At 31.9% G+C, this 11,988-nt stretch overlaps 1 protein-coding gene across 2 annotated transcripts in view; it reads left to right on the top strand.

The window, feature by feature from the left end:
• The first annotated feature begins 115 nt into the window (after positions 1-115).
• The window catches only part of LOC106470856, a 25,829-nt gene continuing 13,956 nt past the window's right edge, over positions 116-11,988 (top strand). The window contains exons 1-5 of one of the 2 annotated variants that reach the window (XM_022399497.1): positions 118-678; positions 778-1,465; positions 7,922-8,105; positions 8,642-8,694; positions 10,135-10,210. In XM_022399497.1, the coding sequence (XP_022255205.1) occupies positions 605-678; positions 778-1,465; positions 7,922-8,105; positions 8,642-8,694; positions 10,135-10,210 (1,075 nt within the window). In that variant the 5' untranslated portion in view covers positions 118-604. Of the gene's footprint in view, positions 1,466-7,921; positions 8,106-8,641; positions 8,695-10,134; positions 10,211-11,988 lie in introns of both variants that reach the window. The other variant, XM_013931431.2, reaches the window with a different exon arrangement.

The following is an 11,988-nucleotide window of genomic DNA, read 5'->3' as shown; positions in this document are numbered from 1 at the left end:
AAGATAAGCTAGACAGTATAATTCCAGCCAAAGTAGAGGAACCAGTAGTAGTGACTGACCAAGTGGAAGATAAGCTAGACAGTATAATTCCAGCCAAAGTAGAAGAACCAGTAGTAGTGACTGACCAAGTGGAAGATAAGCTAGACAGTATAATTCCAGTCAAAGTAGAAGAACCAGTAGTAGTGACTGACCAAGTGGAAGATAAGCTTGACAGTACCATTCCAGCCAAAGTAGAAGAACCAGTAGTGACTGACCAAGTAGAAGGGGAACTGGACAGTACCATTCCAGCCAAAGTAGAACAACCGGTAGTGACTGACCAAGTAGAAGGGGAACTGGACAATATAATTCCAGTCAAAGTAGAAGAACCAGTAGTGGCTGACCAAGTAGAAGATAAGCTGGACAGTATAATTTCAGTCAAAGTAGAAGAACCAGTAGTGACTGACCAAGTAGAAGATAAGCTGGACAGTACCATTCCAGCCAAAGTAGAAGAACCAGTAGTGACTGACCAAGTAGAAGGGGAACTGAACAGGACTTTTCTAGCCAAAGTAGAACAACCAGTAGTGACTGACCAGGCAGGAGGGAGCTGGACAATATTGAATTAGCTATGGTAGGACAGTCATTAGTTATTGACCATGTTGTAGAGAGCAGTACAAGCTCTGGCAAAGTATCTCAGTGTGTTGCAGTTGAGTTAGATGTAAATAAAGCAGAAAATACTGAATTTGGGATGACAGATAAGTTTGTTTCCGTTAATCCTAATGGATTCGTGGGGAACTTGTCTGTATTCGACAGAAAAAAACAAGTAGTTGTGAATAATTTTGGCTTGACCAGTGTTGGTCAACACTTTGAAACTGATATACACGAAGATCCATTCAAGCTCGACAATACTGGACTGGAAAAAACTGTAAGTGAATCTCATTCTTGTGATGAAGTTCGACATCAGCTACCAAATTCAAATTTCTTTGCAGCTAAACATAACATTGCTGCTTTGAACCTTAGTTGCAAAAAAAGTAATACTGAGCCAGAAATAAACAATAACCTTGAGACTGAGTATTGTAGTAGTTCTGATCAAAGTATAAGTACTCTGGCTAAGAAAAATGACCAAGATATAAGTGACCAAGCTTTCTATGGCAACACAGTTGAAGATATTTCCGAGTTATCTAACAATGTGAGTAAGAAACAATGTACTGATTCCGTAGTTGGTAGGAAGACAGAGAAATCTTTAATATTTTTTCCAAACGAAGAAGTTAACAAAATCTTGCACAGTTCCTGTCAAAAACCCTGTGAACAAGTACAAGATCAACTTGTTACAGAAACTCGTGATGTTCGAGACTGTCGAGTTAAATATTCGGTCGAGAACAGCTCTAGCCTTGAGGTTGGAATAGCCCATGTTTCTGAACTAACAAACTCCAGCCAGTCAAATTTTGGAAATGACATGCTACCTGCTGGCTCAGGAACAGCACAAGAGGTAAGAAAGACTTCTCACTGGTTAATGTGTATTTGAGGATAAACACTTTAAATCAAGACTGTGTTTCTTAAAATGTTAGTTAGGTACATGCACTTATCTTGATTACTTCATACTCATTTTTAAAATGTTTGAAAGTGTTATTTTATATCCATTTTTCTTTTTATATGTATATAACCATTATGTTTTGAAAAGTTATTTTTTCTGCTTGTATCAAGGATTTTTTTGTCAGACTGATGACAATTAATGATGGACACAGAAGTTGTCACTCAGGAGAAAAGTGTGTGTTCTCTTGAGAAATGTTTTAAAGTTTTGAATAATTAAGTTTATTTGTTAATTTCTTTCTTTTTTTCACCAAAACCGTGAATTTCGGTGAGGAAAAGATGACATATTCTTTCTTTTAATTTACTACTCCCGCTTCATATCCTGTGGCTTGTGTATATATATAAATTTTTAGTATTTATCTTTATAGTTTTGGTTTATAATTAATTTTACTATAGATATCTAATTTATTTTCACACCTATAAAATATCGCCAAACCTGATAAAAATGCCTCACTTGTGGCTAACTACATATCTGTTCGTGACATGCATATTTTCATACATTGTACCACACTGTTTTGAGAACTTAAATATTATATTCCCACGTTAGTATATAATTGGACAGATAAATATGAAACCCAACGTATCATTTGATTCATCACTCGTCACTGACTTATGCCGGGTTTGGTTACTAGGGTTAATCGATTAGGCTTCATGTAATCGTGAAGTATATATGTATTATAAACTTCTTTTGCTGAATGTGTAGTCATAATATAATTAAAGAAACTTGATACAATAAAACCGATTTCAATTTTTCGGTTTTAAACGTAAGTGCAGAAATGAATTGCGACCAACTTGATTTATTAGCCTTTGAAACTGTTTTCTATTATAGGCCTAATACTACAACGTGCATACGATATAAAACTTATTATTAAAAGTGACGTATATATATGTGTGTGTGTTTCAGTATTTCTCGAGTTGGAATAGATTTAAAATTTTAATACAGGCTAGTGAAATTTAAAACATGGGTATTATTTTTATGGCGTACAACGTACTGCATTTCAAAATATTGTTACTCTGACTTGGTGAATTGTGGGAAGTTTTATAAAATTATATAATAAATATTAGTTTTATAAATAATTTCGTATATGATGAATCAATATTATTTGTATTTTTACACACAAATTAAAGAATGTCACAAATATAATATTTTTTTCTCTCATTTTATTTGTTATTATTATTGGTGTTTTAACACACAGTTTGCCTAACAAGGAAATAGTACCATTAAACAAAACTGATGGGGAAAAAAAGCGTGTCGTGCGATAGGCGTAATCGGAGAGCACTTTTTCGGGATTGGTTAATGGGAAGCGGGTACGTACGAACACTTACCTTATTCGGCAAGTTCTGTTTTTGAGTACGTCACAACCTCTGTTTATGTGTATCATTGAAAGTAAAGATAAAATTTAAAGTGTCATCAGAAAAAACAAATGTCAAGCCGACCTCGTTGTCAAAAGCATATTTATCCCTCAGTTTTATAAGTGTTTATTTAATTATATTTAGTATGAGAGGTAAAGCAGTATTTAATTTACATAAATTTCACAATAATTTGTTTGTGTAAGATGCAATTGTTATGGATAGGGTTATGTATAATTACCTTCTGAAGAGAATCACAAAAAAGAATTAAATCGGTCTTACGAAATATTTCTTGCATTCGTTTTTTTCAGTTTAGAATTCACATTTTACGTTAGCAATTCTCTGTGTGTGTTTTTTTTCCATCGAGACTGTAAAAGCTGAAATTAATAACTTATTTTCATGATTATTTTAACCTAACTTCAGCCTTAATTTTGCGCATTTTGTATATTTAATTATCTATGCTTTACGTAGTAATTGTTTGTTATTGTTAAATAATAATGGGAAAAAAAAGTCAATTGTTAGTTGGTCCCATTACAAATATTTTGGTTGCCCTGGAAACTTTGCGGCGGTAAACGGAATATCGTGTACGGGTTGTGGATGCGCGATGCTCAGTGCGTTAAGACTTGTCGTTAGTCGGGCTTAACCTATCGAAGTTAAAGATGACTTTTGATAGGACTAGAAAGTAGAATGTATTGAAAACTGGTGTAAGTTTTAACTGAAATATTTCACTTTTAGTATAAAATTTGCTTAGGTTGTTAAGAGCATAACTTGAAGCTTCCGTAGGTGTTAAAGATTCCTTCTTACCCACTGGGTCTAGGGCGGGTCTTATTTGCTATTGATTTGGGCGGCAAGATTTCTTACTGCTCGTATTAGGCCCGTTTTCAAGGTTTTATCCCAAACATTAATGTTACAGCTGTTCGATAAAAGGAATAAGAAAGTGATATTACGTACTCTGATGTTCTGTAGCACTTACTGGTATGTAGACCTGCAGTAAGCAGTTGAACACTCAACTGTACGGTACACTCCATCGCGTAAAATATTAAATTATGTAGTGTATATTCCAAATTAATTTAGCGTGTGTCTGCCTACACAGTTTGTAGGTGTACCCTTGAAGTAGGTATATTATTATCACTATCCATTGAAACTTTCTGTTCTGTAAAATAAATTTTGTTTTGTTAATGTTCAGTTTCTTGAATAAGGGCAGTTAATCTAGATATCTGTAAAGTGTAAGTCTGTTTTATTGTTTGCTTTTAAATTAAAATCATCTTTAAAAAGTAGTTTTTGTAATGTTTGCATTATAATTTCTTTGTGTATCCTGAACATAATTCTAAAACTTAAAGTGGACTGAAAAAGCCTTTTAATAATGCATTGCATTAACTTTATTAGAGATTTCTTAATCATTGTTCCTCACATATCATGTTTTATATATATATATATATCCACATATAGTCTGAACCATAAGTACCACACTTATTACCACCTCCCCCCTTATGTTTATGCATAAACCTATTTTACTTTGAACTTTAGATCAGGAATTGTTATTTATATATAGCAATATTAATATACCTTTTAAAGCACTTTAAAAAAAATTTAATATGTGATCTACACATATATTAAACATTTTAACTTACCAAAAGCTACTTCTGTCTCAAATATAAATACAGACACCAAATTAAAGAAAAAGTAACCCAGTTCGTTTGTTTGCCTGTAAAAATATGCAATACATTCAGACACCTTTGTGATGGAGAGAGTGCAGTGTATACTGAAATGAGGATTTGTTTATAGGTTTATGGGAAAATAAATGTAGTGTATACTGGAATGAGGATTTGTTTATAGGTTTACAGGAAAATAAATGTAGTGTATACTGGAATGAGGGTTTGTTTATAGGTTTACAGGAAAATAAATGTAGTGTATACTGGAGTGAGGGTTTGTTTATAGGTTTACAGGAAAATAAGTGTAGTGTATACTGGAATGAGGATTTGTTTATAGGTTTACAGGAAAATTAGTGTAGTGTATACTGGAGTGAGGGTTTGTTTATAGGTTTACAGGAAAATTAGTGTAGTGTATACTGGAATGAGGATTTGTCTATAATTTACAGGAAAATAACTAGTGTATACTGAAATGAGGATTTGTTTATAATTTACAGGAAAATAACTGTAGTGTATACTGAAATGAGGATTTGTTTATATGTTTAGAGAAAAATAAGTGTAGTGTATACTGGAATGAGGATTTGTTTATAATTTACAGGAAAATAACTGTAGTGTATACTGAAATGAGGATTTGTTTATAATTTACAGGAAAATAACTGTAGTGTATACTGAAATGAGGATTTGTTTATATGTTTAGAGAAAAATAAGTGTAGTGTATACTGGAATGAGGATTTGTTTATAGGTTTACAGGAAAATAAATGTAGTGTATACTGGAATGAGGATTTGTTTTTAGGTTTACAGGAAAATAAGTGTAGTGTATACTGAAATGAGGATTTGTTTTTAGGTTTACAGGAAAATAGATATAAGAAAGGGTATTCTCCAACTTCATGTAATATATACTTGTTTTGTATTCCAGTGAAAATGTCATTTTTGTAGTTTGACTTGTTTGAAGCTTGATGCTCACCACTAGTATATGTATATTAGGGACATGCGGACCTGTGTAGATTGTCAAAACATGATCCTATATTTCACTCTGGTGATAGGCTTATATATATATAGATAGACAGATAGAAAGATATTAAATTTGTATATGATTGTACACTTTTACTAATTGTTATGCCATATTGGTTCGTGTTTTGCTGTTAAAAGCAGCGAGAAAGAAATATTTATAACAATCAATTTTCTGTAAGTATATTTTCAGTTATGTATAACTAATTTTTAACATTTTGTAAAATCGTTGATACATATAAAATAAGCCGTTACTTTTTTTATTATTATTAAGTCTGCTCAAAACAATCTTTCACACGAAATCCTGAAGAGATGCATGGAGCATCTTTAAGCTGTACCTTGGAGGGTTTATCATGATGAAAACACACCATGCATGGAGCATCTTTTAGCTGTACCTTGGAGGGTTTATCATGATTCATATTCTGTTGTAAGATCTAAAAACAATACTCACATATTATCCAGCTGACATTAAAAACAAGAACCGGGTGTTTTCATCATGATAAGTCCTCCGAGGTACAGCTAAAAGATGCTCCATGCATGGTGTGTTTTCATCATGATAAGCCCTCCGAGGTACAGCTAAAAGATGCTCCATGCCTGTTGTTTTCATCATGATAAGCCTTCCGAGGTACAGCTAAAAGATACTCCATACATGATGTTTTCATCATGATAAGCCCTTCGAGGTACAGCTAAAAGATACACCATGCATGTTGTTTTGATCATGATAAGTCCTCCGAGGTACAGCTAAAAGATGCTCCATTCATGGTGTTTTCATCACGATAAGCCCTCCGAGGTACAGCTAAAAGATACATCGTGCAAGGTGTTTTCGCATGTAATATAAATGTTAATTTCTAATTTGCTTATTCAAAGATACCAAGAATATGCCAAAATCTTTGAAGTATTTTATAGTTTCTGATTGGATTTAAGATGGTTCATAAAGTGTATCAGAAAATGAAAGGAAAACTCCAGATAAGTTATTATCATTTCTTAGTTATTTCCCTCCCCTCCTCCCTCTTGTTGTTTTTACAAGGTTTAATGAAATTTATAGTAACTTGATTGATTTTTTTCAAGGTAGTTGTTTTAAAACATTGCTATTTATTTAACTTTTAAAATGAAAAAAAAATTCAATGTCCTATGAGGATGCTCAACCACATGTCTGCAGATGTTGTACATGGAAGCTTACATTTCTGTACCTTTGACCTACTATAGTAACTGGTTATGTATTTTGTGATTGATAACACAGTTTCTGCAGTAAGATATATATATAGATATATATAAACTGGAAAGTAAGATTTAAAAAAAAAGTTGCAGTTAAACAAAGCTGTTTCTTTAAAAAACTTTTATACAGAGTGGTATGTTTCTCTGTAGAGCAGTGACTTTTGTAAGACTTGGTGAGTAAGATTGGAAAAACCAATCTTACTCACCAAGTCTTACAAAAGTCACTGCTCTACAGAGAAACATACCACTCTGTATAAAAGAAAAAAACTTTTATACAGAGTGGTATGTTTCTCTGTAGAGCAGTGACTTTTGTAAGACTTGGTGAGTAAGATTGGAAAAAAACTTGTCTTCTCATTTTTTCAATGCTTTCCATGTGATTAAAATGTCGTTTTAAATTAATTTTATTACAGTTTTTCTTACTTCTTTGTAGCTCAGCTATTAAACATCCTTTTATTTTTGAATGTATTAAAAAGAAAAGTAAGTTATTAATAAAAACTGTCAATAGCATGATTCACTGTCATTTATAGGGTAAAAATATTCCAGATATTTGATTTTTGTCCTTTAAAAATAAAAAATAAACATAGGAAATGTAACAGTAATAGAAAGTTTTTAAACATTTCTTGTTAATACCTTCCCACAGTTTTATCTTATAGTCTTCAAATGCGTCAGATAAACTTTTATGTTAATTACACATTTAAAAAATTTTATTTCGCTGTATGGTAATGCAAAAAATTTAATGTTTGATATTTAGGATCATAGTTCTGTTATTTAGTGATATTGTTGCCTGTATTTTGCTGATGTTTTTATATTGTCGTCAATTATTTTACGCATTTGTCTTACTACATCTTATTCCAATGAAAGTAGGCATGACTAGGAGGCATTAACTTTGTTGCTAAGCAACATTTACTCAAAAACAAAATACTGTACGCTTGGCCCAAAGTTCAGTTCTAGTCATCCAAAAATTAACACTAAAGCGTTCATTATCTTTTAATAGTGATTTCACCTACAAATTTTTAACTGGATTATCGATTGTTTATTTTTTGTCTGTTTGTCATGACAGTATACAGTATATTACTTGTTTAAAAGTAAAATATGGAGAATTCTTTGAAAAATGTTTTATTGTTTTAATGCAGGTGATTGTTTCTGATGGAAAGAATGGCTTCTGGTCTTCTACCCTTCAGGCTGATAGCGTAGTAACGGAACATTCCAAAACATTTCCAAATCAAGAAAGCATCGAGAAGTTTAGTCCCAGTGAAAGTGGCCGTTCTTCCGGGGACATCCAATTCTCAGAAGAAGAATTCCAATCGGCAGCTGAATGTTAGTTTATCATTAAGTTTGTTTTTTTTGTCATTTTTTGTTTACTAAATTCTACCCGTAGTCTGGTTTGAAGAACTTGTTGAGGCATTTATAGATTTCTTTCATTGATAAAAGGGTGAAGTGAATATGTTAAAAATATCAGTTTAACTTAAAAGCTATTTTTTTAGAATCTTAAAGTACAAGAATATCGTCTTTCCTATTAATATTCTAAGCTATTCAGGCGTATTTTTATACAAATATCAGTGGCTGACGTAAAATATGGTTAAGTGTGTTCCATAGAAGCATACAACCCATAAAGTAATCGAGTATATCTTTCAGAAATACAGACATGCATGTTAAGAAAAAAAATCCCTGCTTGGTAGGATTGTTTTAAAATAGGTAATAAAACAAAAAGGTCCTTAGAAAACTTGGGTAATACTCCATTTTCTATAATTCATTTCCAAAAGTGGCTTTTCCAATGAAAGGTTATTAACAAAAGAACAAACAATAATCCATGCATTTTGGTATTAATTTATATTTGTTTGGCTTTGTTTCAGTTTTTAAGGACCCTGCAGCATTTGAGTTCCTACAGAAGGCAGGAAACCGCCAGGTTAGTGCTAAACGTTTTTTTGCACGAAAACGATTGTTCTTAAAACACGATGCAGTTATATAAAAACAGCCGATATCATTTCTTGTAATATAACCAACTATCTTCGGTACAGTTATGGTACAAAACTTTTCAAGATAAGCCTCCATATTAGAGATATAAACCCAACTTGTACAAGAGCAAATGAAGGTTTAAACCAGAATATCGCACTACTGCCAGACTTGCTAAATGGAGTGTAAGGTTTCTCACGATGTTAGAAAACATCATGAAACATGCAAGAATTCTTGGCCAAATTATTAAAACAACTGTATATTTTTTTTTTTGTCAGACATTAATGTCTTTGAAATTGAATAACAGTATCATAACTGATGTTTTGTGCATACTCAGTGTTGTCATAGTCAAAGCATTAAAATTAAAAACGGTCTGGCCGAGGTTTGTGGTTTACTAGTATTTTACATTTTTCAAATGCTGGCTTATCTGTAATCTTAAAGCTTATTTTTCCTTGTATGTATATATAGAAATATTGGACAGATGGTAATGAAACTTTCTTTATGACAACTGTTTTTCTTGATGGGTTGGACATGTTTTGTTATCATGTACTAACTGTGAAGTCTAGGTTCGTGTATTTTTTTCCTGGAATATGACCAAAAAATCTGCACATTGAAACCTCTATTCGGTTGAACGAGTAGCCCAAAAAGTTGGTGGTAGACCGTCTTCCTTCTCATGTTATTAGTTTAAAACTAGGGACGGTTAAACAAAGATAATTCTTTGTGTGAAAATTCTAACACTACATATATTCAAGTTGTTTATCAGTGGTATATGCAACATAAAAGTTCCAAAAATGTATTTAGGGGTTCACTGTGACCCACTTTATATATTTTGTGCACTAATTATTGGTCGACCCATGACCCATTATTATTTTATTATCATAGGTAACTCGTATATTGTCTTTAAAGTCTTTGGCGTGTGTTTTTTTTTATGTGTAATCTGCCACATGTTAAATGTGTTATTTATTACGTCTTGTTGAACATGTCATGAGTAATGCTACTTTTACGAATATGAAGTCAAACAACATTTGAAGCTAACAACTAAAGGTTATATGTTCTGTAAACGAGGTATACTTCTGTTCTTTCTTTAGCAATATTTATTAAAATATTTAATATATCAATTTTTATTATCTGAGATTTTATACTTTTGTTATTTATAGAAATTGTTTTGCGCTATTAACTAACCTCGTGAAATATTAACAACTAGGTACCCAACTCGTCAAACAATGCATTTCAGTCTTTATATGTACAAGTGAAAGAAAATTATCTATAGTTAGTTAGACTTGTTAATGGTTTGCTTTTAATAATAACTTTCTTTGTTCGGAAGTTTATTTGAATTCAACAATTGCAATGCTTATGAAATCCTATAACAAAAAAAATAATTAACTTTTTTCAGGCTTTTCAAGAGTCGGCTCTTTCCAGACAATCTTTATATGTGAAATTTGACCCTTTAGTAACAGGTGACACCCGTCGTAAGTTGTTTTTACATTACTTGGAAATTTTGGGTGAATCTTAACCAATGAACAAAGTTGTTTACGTAATATACACAGTGTCTTATAAATAAATTAAAAGTTTACTGATTCTCACATAATAAAACAGTGATTCTAAACCAGTGGGCCATGAGACATGCAGTTATGGGCCCATTACATTCTTAATCTTAAAGATAAAATCACTTTGCATTCACAGCAGTTAACACTGATTCCATATAGTCACAGACAAATTTCTGGTAAAAATACTTAAATAAAAAAACCTAATTTTTTTTTGTCTACAAAAGGCTTGTAATGTTTACTGAACCATTGCCACTTTTCAGTTAGATATACAAAACATATTAAAATCTATAGTATGAAAACTGACACTAATTTTGTGGTCACTAGGTTGATGCAATCCTGTAGCAAGAGTGTTAATATTCATGGGCTTCAGATCCCTCACTTTTTTTTTTAGCCTATATTCCTTCCTTGCTTATGTTCGTGTCTCAATTGAAAATTATGGAAATTTATCCAGATATTGAGTTGGAGACTTAGTATATGTCTTTTTGAAACAACCATATACTTACTTCTTTTTAAAAGGAGTACAGATGTAGCCTTTATAAATAAGTACTGGCTATGTTAATTTCCACAATATTTAAATTATATTATTGCTAAAAGTACGTATAAGTTGTGGCTTCCAGATCTGCAGGTACAGATGTTTTGGTATATAATGAAGTACTTTGTAAGTATGTCACTCTGTAGTCCTCGCTTCATTAAAAACATTTGTCAGGAAATTTACTTCTTTAATGGTATTGGCCTAAGTGGACTTTAGACAACAAGAAGAGAACTGTGAGGTAATTAAGACACAACTCTGATATACACGGTGTAAAGAATTTATGTACATACCTTTAAGTTGTTCTGAATATATTATCTTAAAACAAGAGGAGTGCATGCTGTTCATTTAGCCCAACACACTCGTATACTTAACTTACTATTTATTCAGTTGACAAGCCAAACTATTGTTCTCTATTTTATCTTAAACATTATCAGTGTATAACTCATTTATTCCTTTTCTTTTATCACAACAGTGTCAGTGTATATAATTCGCTGTCGTTTCGTTGCCATAGTTGCATCCTGAACTTCTGATACTCGTATGCATTTTTCTATTTAGGCCTACTTCTAATAATCGTCTGCTTTTTACCAAAGTCCACACAGGCAGGTTCAATTGCTTTAGAACATCCTTTGATGAGAGAAGTTATTCTCCTAAAATGTCAGAAACTGTTAATCTCACTTTAACATATCAGCCGTTAGGCTATTCACTCCTACGACGGTTAGCTTTATGTTTTCTAACCTTTTTGTCTCTTTCGCTCGGCTTTACTCTGATGTCTTCTCTGGTCGCTGCTATTTATATCTCTCACTGAGACATTCTAGAAATCTCCATAGCCTCGACATCAATAACTTACAAACACAACTTCCAATAATTGTCTGCTTTTAACTCTCTTGTCATGAAAAAAAATTAGACAGTCATGAAATATTAATTCACAAAATAAATTAATTAATACTGCCTACACTAAACAGTTTTTTATATATGAGAACATTAAATATACCAAAACAATGTACTTTAGGCTTAAAAATAGTTTTGTTTATCAGTTAATTTTTTCTCATGCAAATGTAAAAATGGCTACTATTATGCCACCAGCTGAAAAGGGTTAATTTTAGTACTTTGAACTGTAAAAGCCTTTAAAGTAGAAAATTCTTAATATATATATATATATATATATATA

Source organism: Limulus polyphemus, unplaced genomic scaffold, assembly GCF_000517525.1.
Source record: "Limulus polyphemus unplaced genomic scaffold, Limulus_polyphemus-2.1.2 Scaffold4254, whole genome shotgun sequence".
NCBI classification, from domain to species: Eukaryota; Metazoa; Arthropoda; class Merostomata; order Xiphosura; family Limulidae; genus Limulus; species Limulus polyphemus.
The sequence above is the reverse complement of the archived record's forward strand: the minus strand, read 5'-3'. Positions and strand labels throughout refer to the sequence as shown.